Source organism: Capsaspora owczarzaki (genome assembly GCF_000151315.2).
Source record: "Capsaspora owczarzaki ATCC 30864 unplaced genomic scaffold supercont2.9, whole genome shotgun sequence".
Taxonomy (NCBI): Eukaryota; class Filasterea; order Ministeriida; family Capsasporidae; genus Capsaspora; species Capsaspora owczarzaki.
Genome location: NW_011887300.1, coordinates 1009961 through 1030209, shown reverse-complemented (window position 1 = coordinate 1030209; position 20249 = coordinate 1009961). Strand labels below are relative to the sequence as shown.

Here is a 20249-nt window from a genome sequence, read left to right as displayed (position 1 = left end):
TGCTGCTTCCTTGATCATTCTCGTGTCTGCTTGTGCACGCTGAACGGGGACTGACACTTTGTTTTGTGGTTTTTGTGACTTTTCTGTTCTCTTGATTTGTTATTGGAGACTCAGACCACTACTGACGGCGACGTTGGTACGCCACTCTCGGCCCTTGCTTTTGCTCTGCAAGTGCCTGTTGTAGCCTCTGCAAGCGATGGCGGTCGGGCCACATTGACCCAAGACTCGCTGCTAAAGCTGCTCAACTCTTGCCAACAGAGCATTGTGCGGTTGCTTGGATCGCTTCCCTCGACACATCTAGGCGAGCCTCTGTTGCACAAGAAGCTGACTTCTGAGCACCACGTAAGCTTGCAATGCCGCTTGAGTCCTTGGAGCAACAACAAACAACAAAAACAAAAAAAACGGCGTCAAACTTTCTCACTCCACCAATCACAGGCCAGACTCACCCGCATCAATCAAGATCTCGAGCAAGAATACACCCTTCGACGACGCATGCTTTTGAAGCGTCTTGATGTGACTGTGCAGTCCTTCGAATGGTCGACTCGCGCCCAGGTAATGCGAGCATCTCCTCGTTTTTGTTTTTTGTTTGTTTGTTTATCTTGCCGCCTCATCTCTTGCTCTCAACCCCATCACACAGAGCAAGCTTGACGCCCTGCAATCCGCCTTCCAAACGCAGCGCACAAAGCTTTCGCCTGTCGCGCACATCGATGTCTACGCCGTGTTGGCCGCTCGATCAAACCTGCTTCGCATCACCAAGGCCAGCGACGAGTCTACTCGTCGTAAGGTCCGCTCGTCGTTGTACCAAGTCGTCATGGGCAAGGTGCCCGACCGTGGTGGCCGTGCCAAGGAAGCCCGCGGCGCGCGCATGCCTGCCTTTGCCAAGCGCGATGCTGCCGTCAGTGAAGCATCGGGTTCTGGGTCCCGCGGTGGCCACCGAGGACAAGGACAGGGACACGGACAAGGCGGCCACAGCAAGCACGGTCACAACAACAACAAGGGCAAAGGTGGTCGGCGCTGAGTGAGCATTCTGATGTCTGTCGCTTGCTTTCAATACAGAATTGCATAAACTAGTGCAACAATTGAGCTTGAAGGGGAGCGGGGGCGGGGGTTCATGGCCAAAGTAGCATGGACTCGCATTAACTACAACACGAACGCAAAATTTTTCCCCAGTCTTTTCTTTCAGTCTCAGAAAAATGGCAGTCGCATTCACAGACGACGAAGCGCAACTCTACGACCGGCAAATCCGTCTGTGGGGCTTGGACGCCCAGAAGCGGTAACACACGCTAAATCACGATCTATTATTTTAGGATTTTTCTCCAAATCTGAGAAGCTGATCCTAGATGCTTTTCCCTGACCCCCGTTTCCCAGGATGCGATCTGCGCGCGTGCTGCTCGCGGGGCTGACTGGACTCGGCGTCGAGGTCGCCAAGAACATTGTCCTTGCTGGCATCAAGTCCATCACGCTGCTGGACGGCGCAGTGACGACCGACGCCGACCTCACTGCTCAGTTCTACTTGGGCGTCGAGTCGCTCGGCCTGAACGTAAGCCATTCCCCCAAAACCCGACGCCAGAGTTCGATATCAAGGGGGGGGGGCTCTTTGATTGCGAGCTGGACGATCCGAGTCCAGTGGCGGTGGCGGGATGCTGATGCTCACGGTTTTGCATTGGGGTTTGCATTTGGCTTTACTGTGTTTGGATCAGAGAGCGGCTGCTTGTGCACAACGCGTTCATGGTCGCCGTCGTTGTCGATGAGGAGAATCTCGAAAGCAAGCAAGACAGCTTTTTCAGCCAGTTTGATATCGTTTGCTTGGTTGGAGCGCCGCTCAACACGATGGTACGAATCACACTCACACATCGAGACGTGTGTCTTGCTCAAGCATAAGCACTACAAACCGAAATGTTTGTGCTGTGATGCTACTAACGAGAACGCGGGCTTTTGCTCCTTGGCTCGGGCAGATCTCCGTCAATGATGCGTGCAGAAAGTATTGCGTCAAATTCATCGCTGGCTCGGTTTACGGCCTTTCCGGCTTCTTGTTTCAGGATTTGTTGGAGCACGATTACGTCGAGTACGTTTGCTTAGGCACAGAGAAGCGCGGGGTGATGATCCACTTTCACTGGGACTTACTGTTTTTTCACTTTGATCCTCGCCAATTGTACACTCAGAGACGTTGTTCGCGCCCCTGGAGAACCACCGCAGGTTGGAAAACACGAAACTGCTCAGCAGGCACTCGATGCTGCCAATGAAACAACTGCCAGCCAATTCCATTCGTCCTTCACGCCATTATCTGCTGCGTTGTCTGTCGCATGGTCTGATGCCATCGCAGCCAAGCGCATCAAGCCCGCGCCCAAGCTGTGGTTTGCCCTTCTCGGTATGATTTGTGGTCGACGATCGCTGATGGTCAAAGCCTGGCTTTTTTGACTCCCGTCTTTGCTTTTTTTTTTTTTTTTTGTATTTGGTTCTTGTTGTTGTTGTTGGTTCGAGCAGCCCTCTGGCAGACACAACGACAGAACATCGAGCTGCAAGCCACCTCCGACCTGCTTGCCAGCGCTGGCATTCCATCGAGTGTCTTGCCACTCGATTATTTGAGGTAGGCGCGATGATTTCCAAAAATGACACAAAAAATTGGTCAACTTCTCTTTCCCTCACACCCACCCCGCTAAAACCCTTTGCAGCGCATTCTTCCAAAGCATTGGACCGGAAATGAGCCCTGTATCTGCGATCGTGGGCGGCGTGTATGCCCAGGAAGTTCTGAAGGCAGTTTCTGGCAAAGACGCCCCGCTGAACAATGTCTTTTTGTTTGACGGAACGGATGGCGCCGGCTATGCCACCCGCGTGTCGCTTTAGTTTGCAACAGTAGCAAAACAAATAGTCCATGTATGTTATTAACCAGATAACCAAAATAAACAGCTGTGAAAAAAACAAAAACTACTCGTCGTCGTCGTAATAGCGGTCGCCGTCGTCGTCCTCTGCTTCCATGCTGTTGCGGCGTGAAAACATTTGAGCGTACTCTCGAGCAGCAACGTCGTCGCCGATCGATGCAGTGCTCTCGGTTCGCATTCGACTTTGCTTGCCTCGGCGCAGCTGATCCTCATCGTCCACCTCATCGTCAACGTCCTCCTCTTCGTTGTCCGAGGTGGCCTCGGTTTTACTACTGATAGCCGGCACCGCAGAAGGGGCATTATCCATCTCTAGGGCCAGCCGCTTGCGGGGACTTTGCAATGCAGTCGCTGCGGCTGCAGTCGACGCGCTTTCGGCTGCGCCAGAGCCAGCACTCGCCTCCTCCAGCAACCGACGCTTGGTTTGCTGGCGCTCGGCTTTGCGCTTTTTACGCTCTGCCTTCTTGCTGATCGACGAAGCGGCGGGGTCCGACAGAGCAGTTGGCGCTGGCACGCCCAACGCAGCGGCTGTTGAAGCGGCTGCTGCAGCCACACGAGCTCGTGCGGATGCGTGCGGGGCAGGACCAGACAGCGGGACCTCGGGCTCGGCTGCTGGAGGCTCCAGACCCAAGCCGCGCAGGACATCGTAGTTGATCTTGTTGGACGATTTCTTCGGCACTGCTGCGGGACGCAGCGTCAAATCATGGGACTCTGTGGGCTCTGTGGTTCGTGGCTCGCGCTTTTTCTTTCGCTGTAGTTGCACAAGCAGCAACGTCGAAACGCATCGAAATGCAACCACATGCATTAGCAGTCGGATGGCGCGTAAAATCAATCAATCACTCATTTTCAACCATGCATACCTTAACGGGATCAGCCTTGATGGCGACTCCACGCGCCAAGTTATCAGCAATTTCCAGTTGTTTTTCTGTTTTTTTGACAAACACAACCAAACAAGAAACAAAAAAAAGAATCAGCCTCGATTTTGATTGGCAGAAGCAACACGTCGAAAACCAACAGAAATTGAAGCTTACGCTTTTGCTTGAGCAAGTAATCGCGATTGGCGTGGTGCCATAGTTTGGATTTGACGATAATTTCATCGCGCGAAAGCACCGCGGCAGCAATTTCATCGTCCTCAATAACTGTATCAAGATCTTCATCGCCAGCTCTTGCCTCGGGCCGATCAAACGCAGAGCCGAGCACTACCAGGGCGCCAGTGGTGGCTGTCAACGGCACCGACGGCGCTTGACTTGCGGGTGTTGCAGAGATGGCTCCGCCTGCTCGGAAGACGGCTGGCAGTGCGGAGCTGCCTCTTCGCGCGTGGCTACTCGCGGCTGCAGCCGCTGCGGTAATCGGAGTGGCTCGGAGTGCTAAGCAGGCGGGTAGAACGGCAAAAAATAGAGAGCGAGTGTCAGAAAAACAATCAGAACGAAAAAAATCATCGAACATCACATTACAGTACCTGCCGACGACGGCACAACAGGGTGAGCGTTCATGGGCCGCTCCACCGAGCCATCTGGGAGTAGCAATGGCTCGTCGCCGAGCACGGCGTTAATTTCGCTCTCGATTTGTTCAAGCTGCAGCATGTCAGCGTCCTGTTCTGCGGGCATGATGGCCTTTTGACCGGACTCGATCGCTGCCAACCGCTCCTTTTGCTTTGCCTTCTTTTTGGCAGCAAGAAACGAGGGTGGATCGCACTCGTGTTCCAAGTCGATCGTGTTGAACTCAACCGTGGTCAGTTGACCCGAAGGGGTTTCTTCAAACTCCTCGAGGCTAACCAGTCAGAGACAAAAGGAGTCAGCAGTTCACGGATGAGAATCGCTGGTGACGAAAGCAATGTGTAAACCCAACCAAGGCAATGTGTAAACCCAACAAAGGCCTCACCGTCGTCGAAGGGTCATATCGCAAATGCGCACGACGTGAATAATTTCTCGTTGCGAGCGGGAGAAACCATGCATACGGGCGGCCAACAAGATAGCTGCCGTGATCATCAAGTCGCTATTGAGTGCACAAACTCAAATCGCTCAAAGAGAAGCTCAGTTGGAATCGATACTCACCTGCGGCGCACAGACCGGCAGGGCGCCGACCAACTAGAATCCAATCACGCTTCATGCGCTGGACAAGACGAGTGGCTGTCCGCGAGACTTCGTTTTCTTTGCTTCCAAACTCGAGCATGGAGACGAAGCGAAGAATGAGGAGCGAAGGATCTGGTTTTCCGATTTTTTTTTTGTCGAGGGACGGGTGAGAGTGTTGGAAAACGTGTAAACAAGATGCACCAGGCCATAGTTGGCATACCAACAACGGGGACAGTCTTGTGCAGGACTTTGCACAATTGCGAGTACGTGTTGCCCAAAACAAACACGTTGACCTGCAGAGCGACCAAACAAGAAACAAAGCAGTGATTGAGTTTCCGTTGGAATTCAAAACAGCACAGGCGTTCAACAATGGAAGCAAAAGTCGTACCGAGATAGCATCAGAAAAGTCGAGCATCATGACTGCGGATGGAGAGTGAAAAACAAGCGGCAAGAAATCAGAACCCTCCACACACACACATTGGGCTCCGCAGCATCCTCCAAGAACAACACAAAACAATCCAAAAACAATCCAAAAACAACAAAACTCACTTGGTGATTGATCATGACGACAAACCAGGTAAACACAGGCCGCCACAACAATCAGCGTCTTGCGGCCTTGGATAAAGTTGCGGTCGACGGCCTCGCGGAAGACGCTGTGCGCCATGTCCGTGTAGTGTGCGTTGAGCTGCATGTTACTGACCATCTGCTGGATTTTCTTTCGTCCATTGGACAGGGTGGACTCGCGAGAATCGCGTCCCAAACCGTGCAGACCCGGTCCCGATGAGAATGGCTTTGTTCCTGAGCACGCCGTTCAAGCCAGCCGTTCAATCCACCCCATTTGCTGTTAGCTACAAGTCATAGTCTCTTATTCATCATCCCAAAGGGAACCTGTCAAAGGACCTGTCAAACATTACCTTCATTGGAGACATATTGGCCGACAACGTTTGCCGAGCCGCTGCTCGAGTCTGCAAAAGTGACTTCGGATACGATTGGATTATCTTCGAGCACCTATTCCAACAAACATTGCATGAACGAGGGTGAGTGCAGGAATGACCGGGGCTGGGCTCTATGGGCAGAACGCGAGCGCCGTGTGCGACCTGCCGACGTCGCTCTGGTCCTGACGATCAACCCCACTCTCACTCAATCACACGTTGCAGCAACATGCGCGCCGCGGGTACGGCCGGAGTCGGGAACAAAAGTCGGGGGGAGAACGAGATGGCGGGAAAAAGAAGCTTACCACGCCACACACTGTGCAGACCGTCTGACCGCCCTCAATGGTCTCTGCCTGGCCACCGCAGATGCACAGCATGACTGAGTTAACAAAGCAAAAAAGAAGAAGAAGAAAACGGGAGTTTTGTTGTTTTGGCGTCTGGAAAACGAGAAACGAGAGAATTTGGCTGAAAAAGCTATCAGAAAAAAAAAAAAAAAAAAAAAAAAAGACTGGAAAATTCGAATTTGGCGGGAAATTTGGTTTGGTTTGTATGAGCAAGCATTGCGTCAGAGACCGAAGAGAGGGCTCAAATGGTCGAACGAGAGATGCTCAAATGGTCATGCGGAACAAGAGGCTGATTGAAAGGGAAATGCTGGATTGGGGGGAAAAAACAACACGAAGAAGAAATCCTCCGTCTCTGAGAAACTGGACGAGCTGAAGCAGAACAAAGAAGCAAAAATGCAAAGGTGATTACTCGCTGTAATGTTGCAAAAAAAGAGAGAGCAATGTGGAAACACGCGGCGAACGAACAAAAGCGACAGCAAACGAAACACACGCTGGCTAACCAGTTTTTGTGTGTTTTGATTCCTACTGCGCGCCGGCGTCCTCCTCCTCTCCCTCAAACGCGAGACGGTACTGGTTTTTAAGAGAATGGAGGTTTTGGCCGGTGGCGGGATCGACCTCGACGTTGCACATGGCGTCAATCAGGTAGCCGATCTTCTCCGAGTTGCCGGGGCGGGCGAGGGCAGGAGCAAGTTGGTTGAAAATGGCAGCGCGGGACAGCGGCTTGTACGCAACACGGCTGAACAGGAAGGGCAGCACGTAGTCGACGGTCAGCACAAAGTCGTCGTCACGCTCAGCGCCGTGAATCGGGAACTCGAGCTGCTCGACGTTGTGCTGCTTCCACAGCTGGTCGTTGTGCAGATCGATCGCGCCAGTCTCCTCGTCAAAGTCGGTGAAGCCGAGGTACTGGTCGCACAGCTCGTTCTCCTTCTCGGAGGTGATTTCAACCTTCTGGAAGTTGGGCTGGTTGCGGTCGACGAGAACAGCTCGGACGCCTTCGGCAAAGTCGTTGTTGGGCAGGGTCTGTGTCGAAGGAGGGCAGCGTTGAGAGTGAGGGGGGAGGAAGCGGGATGCAAGACAGGGGAGAAGCATCAAATCAAACCACCTACCAGGAACTTTTGAACGAGGCCGTACTCGAGACGCAGGGCGTCGCGAAGAGTGTCAATGTTGTGGCCGAAGGTGATTTGGGCGTTGGTGAGCTGTGTGTGAATGAAAAAGTAAACAATACCAACCGAGTCAAAAAGATTGTTGGGACCAAGCAGACAGTAGTAAAGGCCGAGTCAACATACCATCAGTGCGGTAGGTGACATCTTGGCGAGGGTGGCAAGGGTGGTGGTCGCCCAGGCGTTGCCGTTCTTGGACTGCGAGCCAGAAATTTAGTCAGAGCCATTGTTTGAGACAGACGGAGATCAGGATCGTGCCAAAGCTCTTACCATTTCTTCCAGGTTTGCCTTGATCTCAGCGACAGATTGGTTGCTGAAGACCCTGTTATTCAGAAAGAAGGCAAAACCATGTGAGAATGAATCAAAAAGATCGAGCGCGGAGCAGAATGCCTGACGCAATGGTTTGTGACTTACTCGTCAACGTCATTGCGAGTCGAGAAGAGAGTAGACGCGGCTAACGTGGCAGACAAGGCAAGTCGAAGAACATCATTGAGCAACAATTGCATTCGCACAAGAAGAGAAAAAAAAAAGGAATGGGAGATTTCTTACGGAGTGGGGCAACAAATTCACCGATGCAGGCATCGACAGATTGAGGATCGGTTTGGCGCAACTCGCCGAGACGAGTCAACAGGGCATCGAGGCGGTTTGACGGAACGAAGTGGGTGGCGATACCAGCGTAGCTGAAATGAAATTGTGACAGCAAAAGAAAAAAAAAAAAAAAAAAAAAGTCAGTGCGAAGAGAAACGCAGGTTGCTCTTCAAGCACGCCAACAACATACACAACATCAGCACCCTTGAGGCGGTGGCCAGTAAGAGCGAGGTAGCGGCCGAGCGAGCCATCGAGCAAGGGGAGGAAGTGCGTGCCACCGACGTCGGGGGTTTCTGGAGATGGAGGCGTATTGTTAGGTGAGCATGCAGTCAGCTAGATTGATAATCGAACAGGAGGGGACATACCGGGCATGGAAAAGACAGTGTTTTCAGTCGCAACGCGGAACATGCCGTGGACCGAGATGCCGACGCCACCGCCCACTGCGAAACGAACACAAGAGGTATAGGTGTGAGGGCGTGCATCAATTAGAACTGAGGAAGGGAGCTCTGTTGTTTCCCCGCTTGTCAACAAAACAAACAAACAAACACGAAAACTCACTGGTGATGCCGTCCATGAACGTAATCACGGGCAGACGGTGGGTGGAAAGCAAGTAGTCAAGCTGGTACTCTTCGCGGAAGAAAGCCAGGGCGCTGGGGACATCGCCAGCCTTGGCAAGCTCAACAATGCCTTGAAAAGAGAATTGAAAAAGTGAGCTGCAAAGAAATCAGGAACGCTGAATCAAAACAGAAGAGCTTACGGCGAACATCACCGCCAGCACAGAATGCCTTTGGCGAGGACGAGCGAAGGACGAGCATATCGTAGAGCGTGTTCTCGGGTACATGGGTAGCCTGTTTGTTGAAAATGAATGCAAGGTAAGCGGATTGAAAAGGGGAAAAAATCCCCTATTGTTGTCTGTGCTTCCTTACGACAGCGACTTGGTACATGCTGCGGATCATGTCCAGAGTGAGCGCATTGAGAGCCTTGGGCCGGTTGAGCGTGATGACTCGAGCACGGCCGACGCTGGATGTGAGGACGAGATCCTCGGTGGACGCGGCACCAGCAGCCACCGCCGCAGCAGTCGTGTCCGCATCCGCAGTAGTGGAAGCAGCATTCGCTTGGGTCGTCGGTGCCTTGGAGAGGGCGATCGCGGGAGCAGCAGCAGCAGTGCTCAGAAGCATGTGCTGGTGCTGGCGACGAGCGGCCGCAGCGACTGCATCGCGCCGAATGGCAGATCTGGCAATGTGACGAATCACACACACAATAGATGAGTATTCAAGAAGCGAGCAACAGGTTGGAGGAGGGACGAAGTGAAAGCTGGGGAGAAGATGATCCAATGCATTTTGTATGGATCCCTCGCCTCGACGCTCTCACACGGCAGCAACCATTTGGGTAATGCAATGCATTGGTGATGGATTGCAGTCCATCATTGAAGAGCAATGGACGTCGGAGTCGTGGTACTGGTCAATGGTCAATGTTATGGGCGCAATGCAATGGAGAACAAGCACCACAGTCACGGATGGACCTGTTTTCACTCTTCTTCCAAACTCACCGGCACAGAGCGAGAATGCGCATCTTTGAAAAAACAAGCAAAAGAAAGAAAAAAAAGAAGTGAGCATCAAAAGAAAAGACAAAGAAAAGAAATCAAGGAAAACTAAAAAGAAGCAAAGAAAAAAAAAAAAAAGGCGGGAAAAGTTGTATTGAGTTTCCATTACGATGGTTGTTTCTATTGGATTTTCCATTACGATTGTGCTTTCTATTAAAGAAGAGACAAGCAAAGAAATCAAGGAAATCTAAGAAGAAGAAAAGAAAAGAAATCAAGGAAAACTCAGAAGACAAGGAAAGAAATCAAGGAAAAGGCGGGAATAGTTGTATTGAGTTTCCATTACGATGGTTCTTTCTATCGGATTTTCCAGTACAGTTGTGCTTTCCATTGAGTTTCCATTCCAATTTTTTTGAATTCTATTCATTTTGATTATTTTCTGTTGAGTTTTCATTGCGAAATGCGATCTGAGAAACAAGCAACAAAGGCTCAAAAAACTCAGTCTTTTTTTTTTTTTTTCTATTGAATTTCCATTGCAGTTTTTTTTTTCTATTGAATTTCCATTGCAGTTGTTTTTCTATTGATTTTCCATTGCAATGGGCGCCGATGTTCTGCCGCCGTCCGCAACGAGCACTGCCGCAGTCGCAGCGCCGTCCAAGCAGGAGCTGTACATGCTCGTCGTCTCTGAGATTGCCGCGCGACTGGTGCAGGCGTGCGACGACGGCACAGAGTTCAACCTGAACAAGCTTCGCCAACAAGTAACAACCGAACAAGGCACACACACACACCCGCCGTGCGTCACAAGTCAATGAATATGAAACAGAGAGTCGCTGTGTCTCTTTGTGGAGGAATGAATGGAACCGGAAAAACGCGGCGGAGAACGTCGAAGCATATGGACACTCGTGGGCACTTTGAGTACAACGAGGCGAATCACTCGGGAAGATGATGGGTGATGGATGTAGTATCATGCAGTAGTATTGAGCATTGAGAAGATAGTCATTCTGATGGAGAGCCAGTTCGAACTGAGGTTTGAAATGGTTTCGACTGACTCTGAGCAACAAAATGTACCAAAAGCATATCGAACGGACCGGGAAGATGTGATTGAGTTAGGATCACGAGTATTGAGCATTGATATTCTAATGGAGTTAGTCCGGCGGTGGGGGGGGGGGAAAGGTGTGTAGTAACGCCTTGGACTCTGACGCAACCTACACTCGCATATTTCTCAGAAGAGAGATGCTCAAGCACTCAAATCACTCACTCACTCACCTCTCACCTGTTCATTCATTCTGAAACTAACCAATCGAAAGATGGCGCTCAAGTACCGAATTGCAGGAACACCAAAGCTGGTCGATATCATTGCTGCCATCCCGGCTTCACACCGCAAGCAGCTGTTGCCAGTTTTGCGCGCCAAGCCAATCCGTACTGCCTCGGGTGTAAGTTCATCGTGAAGCTCGTCTTGAGAGCATGCCTATTGCTTTTGGCTCTGTTGTATTTGACTTTTTCTGCTCGTGTTTTTTTTTTTTCGTTTTTTTGTTTTTTTTTTTTTTGTATTTCCTTCCGATTGCAGATTGCAGTGGTGGCAGTCATGTGCAAGCCTCATCGGTGCCCGCACATTGCAATGACGGGAAACGTGTGCACGTATTGCCCCGGTGGCCCCGATTCAGACTTTGAGTACTCGACACAATCCTACACTGGTTACGAGCCGACTTCCATGCGTGCCATCCGCGCTCGCTACAACCCATATTTGCAGACCCGGCATCGCGTGGATCAGCTCAAACGTCTCGGCCACAGTGTTGACAAGGTGAGTACACGCTGCCAAACATTCCATTCGTTGTTTTTTTTTTTTTTGTTTGTTTGTTTGTTTGTTTTTTTGTTCTTTTCTTTTCTTTTCTTTCTGTTGACTGTTGTTGCTGGTCGTGCCTGCATTTTAACACTACTCGCCTTACACCTCCGCGCTCTCTTAGGTCGAGTTCATCGTGATGGGTGGAACGTTCATGTCCCTCGACCCGGAATACCGCGATTACTTTATTCGCAACCTCCACGATGCCCTCTCGGGGCACACGAGCAACGACGTGGACGAGGCGGTGCGATATTCAGAGCGCAGCAACACAAAGTGCATTGGCATCACGATTGAAACGCGGCCCGACTACTGCCTCAAGCCGCACATCAGCTCGATGCTGAGCTACGGCTGCACACGTCTTGAAATTGGTGTCCAGAGCGTGTATGAAGACGTCGCACGCGATACCAACCGTGGACACACTGTGCGCGCCGTGTGCGAGTGCTTCCAGCTCGGCAAGGACTCTGGCTACAAGGTTGTGACCCACATGATGCCAGACTTGCCCAACGTGGGCTTGGAGCGTGATTTGGAAGGGTTTGTCGAATTTTTCGAAAACCCGGCCTTCCGACCTGACGGTCTGAAATTGTATCCGACGTTGGTCATCCGCGGCACTGGTCTGTACGAGCTGTGGAAGACGGGTCGCTATCGAAGCTATCCCCCGAGCGTGCTGGTGGATCTGATTGCCAAGGTCATGGCCCTTGTTCCTCCGTGGACGCGCATTTACCGAGTTCAGCGGTAAGTTGCAAAACAAAACAGCGTGAAGAGGATGGTTTTTTTTTTTTGGGGGGGGGGGTAAGGGAGAGGAAATATTTCACGGCGCTTACTTTTTTTTGTCTTGCTTTCACCGGGTGCAGTGACATCCCAATGCCGCTGGTCAGCTCGGGCGTTGAGCATGGCAACTTGCGTGAGCTTGCGCTTGAGCGCATGCGAGACCTCGGCAGTGAGTGCCGGGACGTTCGCACGCGCGAGGTTGGTATTCAAGAAATCCACAACAAGGTTCGCCCGTATCAGGTAGGAAGTGTGGAGTTGGTTGACTGGCTTCTGTGTGCCCTGTATTTTTGTTGTTGTTGTTGTTGTTGTTGTGGTTGTTGTTGTTGTTGTGGTTGTTGTTGTTGTTGTTTTTGTTGTTGTTGTTGTTGTTGTTGTCAACTCTGATTTTTTTGGTTGCCTTTCAGATTGAACTGATTCGACGTGACTATGTGGCCAATGGCGGCTGGGAGACCTTCCTCTCGTATGAAGACCCAGAGCAAGACATTCTTATCGGCTTGCTGCGATTACGCAAGTGCTCGGAGGCGACTTTCCGCCCCGAGCTCAAGGACCGCTGCTCCATCGTCCGCGAGCTGCATGTCTATGGCAGTGTAGTTCCAGTGCATTCGCGGGATCCGACAAAGTTCCAGCACCAGGTAAAGAACACATCGAGTTGTACACGTTGCCAGACTTGATGTTGCAGACCCTGACTGCTTTTTTTTTATTGGCGATGCTTGATTGTGCTAGGGCTTTGGTATGCTTCTTATGGAGGAGGCCGCTCGCATTGCACGAGAGGAGCACGGTTCAATCAAGCTGGCCGTCATTTCCGGTGTCGGCACGCGCGATTACTACCGCAAGCTTGGCTATGAGCTGGATGGGCCCTACATGTCCAAATCTCTCTTGTAGTGCGCCATTATTTGTGCTCGCGTTGAGTTTGCATGATGTCGTCAGAGGTGCTCCCAGCTCTTTGAGTTTTGTTGGTTAGTTGTTTGATTGTATTGTTGTTTAAAACGGCAACCCATTTTCCCCTGGGCTCTTTCCAGTTCCAGTTCCAGTAGAGATTTACGATTTTGGCTGTAATATCGACGGAAGCACGACTAAAAAGTGTGAGGAATACGGTGTTTTGGGATTTGGGATGTTACGCCCTCAAGTCGCGACTCCAACTCCTGTACACCAGCTCATGTTAGTGTACCAAAAATCTAATAATACAGGGCAAAATTCTGGCATGAAAACGGGACAGGTCGAGCGGAGGGGCGAGCTTGTTGCTGGGCGCTGCGACAATCGCCCATGCGCATTGCCACAGCATCGTCCTGTTGTCTTTTTCGACCGCCACTGTTTTTCGATCTACTTGAATAGTTTGTTTGTGCACGTGGAAGGAAGATAAACCGGTTTGGCCGATATCAATACCAAATTGATGTGCATGGTTATGTCAAAGTTATTTGCGACTTTGCGCAGAAGTCTATTAAATCGTGCAAATCACGAAATAACTGACTTTGAACATAACAACATACAGGAAAAGCTCTAGAAGGCTCATATGACGAAAGGGTGCCGTGTCTTGATGAGCAGTCGTCACCTCGCCGGCTCTGAGAATTTCGCTCCGACTGACCGATGCTTGACGTCGTCCTCAACGCCCGACAGCGCACATCCTCGCAACATATTTGACGTGCAACTAAATTTCGAATCAATTCGTGGTGGATTTATTGGTACGGGAAAGCGGGATACGGGAAACGACGTTGAGCAATTCGAACCCCTCAAATTGCAGCAACATGTTCAATTTGTATCGCAGAACAAAGTGAGGTTTACATTCCGAGAGATTCTGAAGATTACCATCAAGCTACTGGAAGCTCGCAGAAGAGGCAGACGTGCTGGGTCGAACTTGAGCTTGCCAACCCTGGGGTAGGACAGTTGCTGTTGAAACATGAACCAAAATTGGATTTGAGTTTGCTATTCAGTGCCTGAAAAGTGCCAGAGAGCGGATTATAGCTGTAACATTGATCTAATCAACCAAAGAGAAACTCACACTCGGTTCGGATTGTAGGCCAGTCTAAATCTGCCAGGATTCAAAACAATTCTCAGAAATCTTGCTGATGTCCAAAAGTACTCCAACAAAAGAAATCTACCAAAATCTGAGCCTCGCACTCTTGCTTGCGAGGAACGTCCTGGCAAAGCTCTTTGTTAGCACGTGGGACGCACAATGCAAGGCTGCCCCAAGCGCTGGTGCTGCCCCTGGTGGCGGTGGCGGTGGCAGTGGCGGTGCTGCTGAGTGCGACGGAGCGACCGTTCTGAGCTCGAGCGCAACCACAGGTCCAGGTGTCGCTGGTCTGCCTCCTCTGTCCAAGGCCAAGAGCAAGGGCAAGGGCAAGGGCAAGGACAAGGGCAAGAGCAAGAGCAAGAGCAAGGACGACCGAACCGCCGGTGCTGCGGGACTGTCAACCGGATCTCATACGATGAGTGACAGCGCTGCCACACCTGCCGCTTCAACCTCCGCTTCAACCTCCGCAGCAGCCCCAGCCACGATGACTGCATGGACGCACGATACTCGCTCGGGTGCAGCTCTGCTCGCGAAGCTTCCGCCAAAAATCTGCGAGAAACAGCGTCCCGAGATTGCCAAGGGGAAGCCGGAAACCTGGAACATTACTGTGCTTGGATCCATCATCCTGAACGTGTTGCCGCTCGGCGAGATCGATCGCAGTGCAGTCCGCGAGATTGTCAAGTATCGCAACGACTTTGCTCATGCCACGGCGTCTGAGATTACGCCGCTCGAGTACGCGAGAATCCGCGACGGACTGCGCGCAGCCCTCGTCGACAAACTGGCCACGGATGCCACCGAATTCGACGCCTGCTTCAACGAAACACTGCACAGAGTGTCGGCGCCCGCACCAGACGCCGTCGCGGCTGCAGAGCGCGAGAAGGCTACTGGCAACGAGCTGTTCAAGCAAAAGGCATTCGACGAAGCCATCAAGTGCTACACTGCAGCCCTCCTTCAAGTCGAGCATTATCCGTTCGAGCTTACTGCAATCCTCCTGACCAACCGCGCCACGGCTCATCTGAAACTCGCACATTTCGTCGAGGCCAAGCATGATGCCAAGCGTGCGCTTCTGCAGGGCACGCCGGCGTTCAAGGCACACCTCCGTCTGGCAGAGGCGTATCTGAAGTGTGGCAAGCACACCAAGGCCTGCAAGCACGCCGAATGCGCGTACAGTGGCTTCCAGCCGGGTACTGCCGAGAATCGCGTGGCACGCGAGCTGCTCGACAAGTGCCGCCTTGAGCGCGCCGCAATCGAAATTGGAGAGGATGAGCATTCCGCCTATTCCTGTGCATTTCAAAATGCCGCCGAGTCTCCGTTCCGCCAGCGAGAAGTGGCCCGAGTGGGCGGCCAGGCGAATTTCGATGCACTACAACGACTTGCTGCATCGCTCGGGACTTCGACCGCTGAATCGTCTGAGCTACCCTCGTCCTTTGTAACGGAGCTCCAGTTGAAGGTGCAAGCACACAAGTTGCGAGAAGATGGCAAGTCTGCACAGGCCTATCCACTCTTCCTGCGTCTGGCGCAGCTTGGCAACGCGGTTGGCATGTACTACGTTGGTGTTTGTCTAATGAAAGGGCAAGGAGTTGCTCAAGACATTGCGCAAGCAACTACCTGGTTTGAGAAAGCGACGCAAGTCCCGATTCGTGATGACGAGTTGTTCAAGGACCAAAAGATTGAGATTGGGGCCGCTTTTGTTGCGCTCGGCAACAATCACTTCAATGGTATCGGCTGCTCCAAAAATTTACGCTCGGCGTTAACCTACTACCAGCGCGCTGCCGCTCTCGAGGCGCCCACGGGCTACAACATGCTTGGCCTGTATCACCGGGAGGGCTTTGATGAATCGCCCATTAATCTCGCTCTCGCGCGAGATTACTTCCGCCTGGCGGCAGAGGGCGGCTGCACGGAGGCCATGAACAACATGTGTATGCTACTAAAACACAACGTGGGCCTGTTGGAACGCGCAGCACAGTGGGCAGACACGGCCCGAGCTTTCGGCGTTCCTGAAGCTGCGGCCTTGGCATCGGAGATTCGATCGACTATTCAACGAGTAGGCCCAAAAGCCCTTCAACAGTTTCAAGATTTCTGCAATATAATCCGTGGCTCCGCGATCCGCCGACTCTGCTACCGTTCAACCAGTTTCCCACGCTGGACGAGCTGGAGGCCATCGCCTCGCCGACTGTCTACCTGAGCAGTCTGATCAGTGCCAAGCGTCAGCTGATCGCTGCGATCGATGAATTTCGCAGGAACCCAGTGACAGCCGACAGCACGCGTCGACTCATTTCGTTGGCAGCGAGTGCCAAGCGCACCGTTGACGGCGAGCTTGTTTGTGATCCGGAAAGTGCGGCAGTCCTTCGAGTCATTCTCGAGCAGTCGCATCCAGACGAGACCTTGGAACATGACAGACGTACTCTGCAGTCTGGCACAGGGGTTAAGTACGCGATCTCCGCTGCCAACCAATACGAGGAGGACAGCTTCTTCAACCTGCGAGCCGGCTGTCTACTGATGTATGATTCCTCATACGAAAGCGTGGAGAAGGGGCTTCTCTACCTGCGCCGCGCCTTCCAGCTCGTGGCCACCCGTAGCGAGAACGACCTTGAGCGACTTGACGTGACATACTTACTGGGCGCTGCGTATCGGATTCTTGACAAACCCGAGCAAGCGCGCAAACTCTTCATGCAATTTCTCGAGCACAAGCACGTTGGTCATCGTAAAGTGAGCGAAGCGTACTTTCAGCTGGGAATCCTGGCTCTTATGCGCCATGATTCTGTCGAGCAAAGTTGTCGTGAAGCGCAAACGCTCCTCGATCTGGGCATTGCGGCACAGCACACCTTGCCGGGATTTCTGCAGCCACGCCACAAGGCACCCATTTGTGAGATGCTCGAGGACCTTTTGGCCATGTACGCCAAGCGGCACCCTGCCGCCCGACGAGTCATCCCCGTCCCTCAAGAGGGCGGCCATGTGTTGTCGGGGCCTCGTGATCCTGAAGCCCTAATGTCGCGTGGTCTCTCATCCAAGGTCCTTGAGGTCTGTCGCTCGCAGCGCTTGAAGTGGTTGAGGCAGATCCGCCACGACATGAACGAAGTATCGAAGGCGAGAACTGATCCTCGCAAGTCCGTGGCCTTTTTCAGACAAACAACAACGCCTGCCTCCGTCAGCGAAAAAGTCACTCCTGCTGAAACCTTGCCCCTGTCACCGATTCAAATTGACGAGATGTTTCTCCCTTGCGTCGAGAGGCTTTATCACAACCGTGTCGTTGAGTGCGTGATTGTGGGGAGCGGCTTTCGCGTGATCTCCGTCTCGTTTATTGTCGAAGACTCATCGCGAGCTCCGGCCATATTTAACATCTACAACCTCTCCATGGAGCAGGAGAGGTTGCTTGTGCCTGGCCGAGTTATCAAGATCATTTCTCCGTTGGCACGTGTGCCACAGTCGGGCCCGATGTGCATTCGTGTCGATGACCCTCAGCACCACCTGATCATCGGTGATCACATCCCGCTGTGTTGGTTCTGCCTCAAGCAGCAAGAACCCTCTCTACTCAAGGCGTGCGGACGATGCAAGCAGGCGAAGTACTGCTCCGAGACGTGTCAACGAAGCGACTGGCAGACGAACGACCACAAGTTTTTATGCACGGCGTCCACCCGTTGACACTCTGCATGTGTGTGTGTGTGTGTGCATGTGTGTGTGTGTGTGTGTGTGTGTGTGTGTGTGTGTGTGTGTGTGTGTGTGTGTGTGTGTGTGTGTGTGTGTGTGTGTGTGTGTGTGTGTGTGTGTGTGTGTGTGTGTGTGTGTGTGTGTGTGTGTGTGTGTGTGTGTGTGTGTGTGTGTGTGTGTGTGTGTGTGTGTGTGTGTGTGTGTGTGTCTGCTCTTCCCCCTCTGGCTGGGATTTTGCATTGTATTCCAGCAACCAATGTTTACTGTCTGTTTGTCGTCCATTTCATTTCGGTTCAGTCGTTGTTTTGCTTTGACAGAATTTCAACCATTCAGTTGCACTCGCTTCTGAGTCGTGCAGCAACATGGCAACCACCGCAGACCCAGAATTGCGGTCTCGGCGCGTCAATTACTGGCGGATGAAGTCTGTCTTTACATTTGCCGAGCTGGTGCTCCAGCGCCTGTTTGTCGCGACGTGAAACCGAGCATCTGAGACTGACGACCGCAACTGAACATGTCGAGACGAAAGAACCAATAAACCAAACCTAAAACCCCGAAAAAGTGACAAAATGCCATTGCGCCATCGTATTCGCCTCGGCTCGTTTATTCTTGACGTTCATGTTCATACTCGCCGAGCAAAGTGGAACGATGCAGAGAGCTTGGTCGCACAACTACGTGCGAGTTCATTCACTGAATCACTCGCCAGCTTTTGATCTACTTTGTGCTTTGTGCGGATGCCCGAGCTTTCGGAGTACGATTTTCAATGTGTTCAGAACAATAGGGGTTTTTCCATTCGCATGGATTATGCATATTGCCGTTCAATATATCCGACATGAAGCGACTCGAATCGCACACCGCGCGAAGACTTTCTGGGTTGAACGTCAACCTTCCAGCCCTCGCGCATTTGTCGCATGACAGGATGGTTGGCTGGCAGGATTGTCACACGCCTGAGAGTCGAATCGACCAAAGTCGGTTTCGCAGTGCATTCGTATCGAACAGCATCTTGCTCATCTCGGACAATCAATTTAACAACGCACTGCTCTGAGTCGTTGGCATCGACATGCTTCACGTCAAGAAGCACTTGAATTGCCTTTACACGGATCGAATTCCCCGTGCTGCTCGTTGGCACAGTGACGCTCAGACTATCAAAATAACAGGCTCGATTGGTGCGCTGCACGCCTTGCCAGTAACACGCTTCGTCCATAATGAGGTCGGCAATCTCAGTCGGCAGTGCCGGTAGAGATGCGAGCTGATTTTCCAACTCCGGTCCGCTGGTCAGCAAGCCAAATACGGTTTGAAGCTCGTCAGCAGTCGCCAATCGTGGAAGCAAGGAGAGTACAAGAGGGCTACATTGGTTGCCAATGCTGTACCATGAACAAGCAACATAAATGAGTATCAATCAGCAAGGGCCACTCCATCTGTTGAATTGAAAGCCAGCCCTACCGAAGAGCAGTCCGAGTGTGATGGAACTCGCGTGCATCAGCAATCGCTTGAATACCAACTTCGCCAATGCAATTCCATGACAGACTGTCGCTCGATCGGTGAGTAAGATGACGGCGTAGCAAGATATGGCTGACCCTGGTTCAATATCGAAGACGAGCAACCTACTTGAGCCATGCCAGCGTCTTGTTCACTTTGACCAGTTCCGCAAAAGCCTGCGCTCCAGCATCGCCAATCAGATTCTTATGCAGACTGTCCAGATTCCCCCTCAGTGAGCACTCTGCTCAATCACTCACTCATATGCATCGGTCCAAGTGAGATGCCTTACTCGAACTCGGTCACTGTCGTGTTCACTTTGAGCGCCTCAGCAACCGCGCTCGCTCCGGCATCGCCAATCTGATTCCTCCAAATACTGTTCATTCCTTCCAACAGTGAGCACTCTGCTCAATCACTCACTCATATGCATCGGTCCAAGCGAGATCATTACATGAGACGAGTCACTGTCGTGTTGACTTTGAGTGCCTGAGCAATCGCGCTCGCTCCAGCATCGCCAATCTGATTATCCCAAATACTGTTCATTCTCTCCGTCGATGAGCACTCTAAAATGCTCCTAACATTGCATCAGTCAAAGTGAGCTGCCGTACGCGATAGAGGTCACCGCCTTGTTTACTTTGAGTGTCTCGGCAATCGCGCTCGCTCCAGCATCGCCAATCTGATTCTGCCAAAGCCTGTTCATCCCCCCCCCCATCATCAGTGTTCTGAATACCCTCTGCTGAAATCACCCACTCACATGCACAAATCAAGTGAGGTGCCTTACTCGACCCTGGATGACAGTCCTCTTTTTCTGTGTTCCAGCGCCTTCCCACCAAAGCCCGAACACACACGCCCAACGTCAGCAAACCAACCGCCCAACGCCAACCCAGAAATGACTGGTCCGTCCAAGAATTCTGGGACTGGTCCAGGCCAACCCGCCATCGCGTCAGCGCTAGCGGCGGCCGCCCAACATCAACACGAGCAGGACTGCGTCCCCAGCAGC

The 20249-nt window shown here is 52.1% G+C and overlaps 7 protein-coding genes across 7 annotated transcripts; 4 read left to right on the top strand and 3 right to left on the bottom strand.

Moving 5' to 3' along the window:
- Positions 1-114: 114 nt before the first annotated feature.
- On the top strand, positions 115-1018 carry CAOG_05698 (hypothetical protein; the record flags this gene model as incomplete). Its single annotated transcript, XM_004346321.1, has 3 exons — positions 115-342; positions 436-552; positions 638-1018. Coding segments are annotated over 3 exons (726 nt in total), but the record flags the coding sequence as incomplete, so codon positions are not given.
- A 175-nt stretch (positions 1019-1193) lies between these two features.
- CAOG_05697 (aos protein) lies at positions 1194-2844 on the top strand (the record flags this gene model as incomplete). The annotated part of the gene is made up of 7 exons (XM_004346320.2): positions 1194-1273; positions 1369-1540; positions 1705-1833; positions 1956-2065; positions 2163-2368; positions 2485-2587; positions 2673-2844. 7 exons carry the CDS (start codon positions 1194-1196, stop codon positions 2842-2844), a joined length of 972 nt encoding a protein of 323 aa, XP_004346370.2.
- A 25-nt stretch (positions 2845-2869) lies between these two features.
- Positions 2870-6376, bottom strand: CAOG_05696 (BRF1 protein). The gene is made up of 11 exons (XM_004346319.2): positions 6186-6376; positions 5863-5956; positions 5498-5746; positions 5337-5368; positions 5169-5241; positions 4931-5080; positions 4758-4851; positions 4336-4646; positions 3908-4243; positions 3737-3801; positions 2870-3627 (listed from the first exon to the last, which is right to left on the bottom strand). Exons 1-11 carry the CDS (start codon positions 6255-6257, stop codon positions 2926-2928), a joined length of 2178 nt encoding a protein of 725 aa, XP_004346369.2. The 5' UTR covers positions 6258-6376; the 3' UTR covers positions 2870-2925.
- Positions 6377-6630: 254 nt separating this feature from the next.
- Positions 6631-9357, bottom strand: CAOG_05695 (3-hydroxyisobutyryl-Coenzyme A hydrolase; the record flags this gene model as incomplete). The annotated part of the gene is made up of 12 exons (XM_004346318.2): positions 6631-7244; positions 7331-7420; positions 7511-7582; positions 7655-7706; positions 7799-7838; positions 7934-8064; positions 8163-8265; positions 8338-8412; positions 8531-8659; positions 8730-8820; positions 8899-9205; positions 9344-9357. 12 exons carry the CDS (start codon positions 9355-9357, stop codon positions 6747-6749), a joined length of 1602 nt encoding a protein of 533 aa, XP_004346368.2. The 3' UTR covers positions 6631-6746.
- Positions 9358-10035: 678 nt separating this feature from the next.
- Positions 10036-13138, top strand: CAOG_05694 (elongator complex protein 3). Its single transcript, XM_004346317.2, has 7 exons — positions 10036-10270; positions 10820-10945; positions 11080-11313; positions 11477-12084; positions 12204-12360; positions 12525-12752; positions 12844-13138. Exons 1-7 carry the CDS (start codon positions 10109-10111, stop codon positions 13000-13002), a joined length of 1674 nt encoding a protein of 557 aa, XP_004346367.1. The 5' UTR covers positions 10036-10108; the 3' UTR covers positions 13003-13138.
- Positions 13139-14222: 1084 nt separating this feature from the next.
- CAOG_05693 (hypothetical protein) lies at positions 14223-17770 on the top strand (the record flags this gene model as incomplete). The annotated part of the gene is made up of 2 exons (XM_004346316.2): positions 14223-16172; positions 16262-17770. The coding sequence occupies 2 exons, from the start codon at positions 14223-14225 to the stop codon at positions 17768-17770; spliced, it is 3459 nt and encodes a 1152-aa protein (XP_004346366.2).
- An 805-nt stretch (positions 17771-18575) lies between these two features.
- CAOG_05692 (hypothetical protein) lies at positions 18576-20188 on the bottom strand (the record flags this gene model as incomplete). Its single annotated transcript, XM_004346315.1, has 8 exons — positions 18576-18720; positions 18811-19137; positions 19217-19300; positions 19382-19465; positions 19542-19625; positions 19701-19784; positions 19858-19941; positions 20133-20188. 8 exons carry the CDS (start codon positions 20186-20188, stop codon positions 18576-18578), a joined length of 948 nt encoding a protein of 315 aa, XP_004346365.1.
- Between the last annotated feature and the right edge of the window lie 61 nt (positions 20189-20249).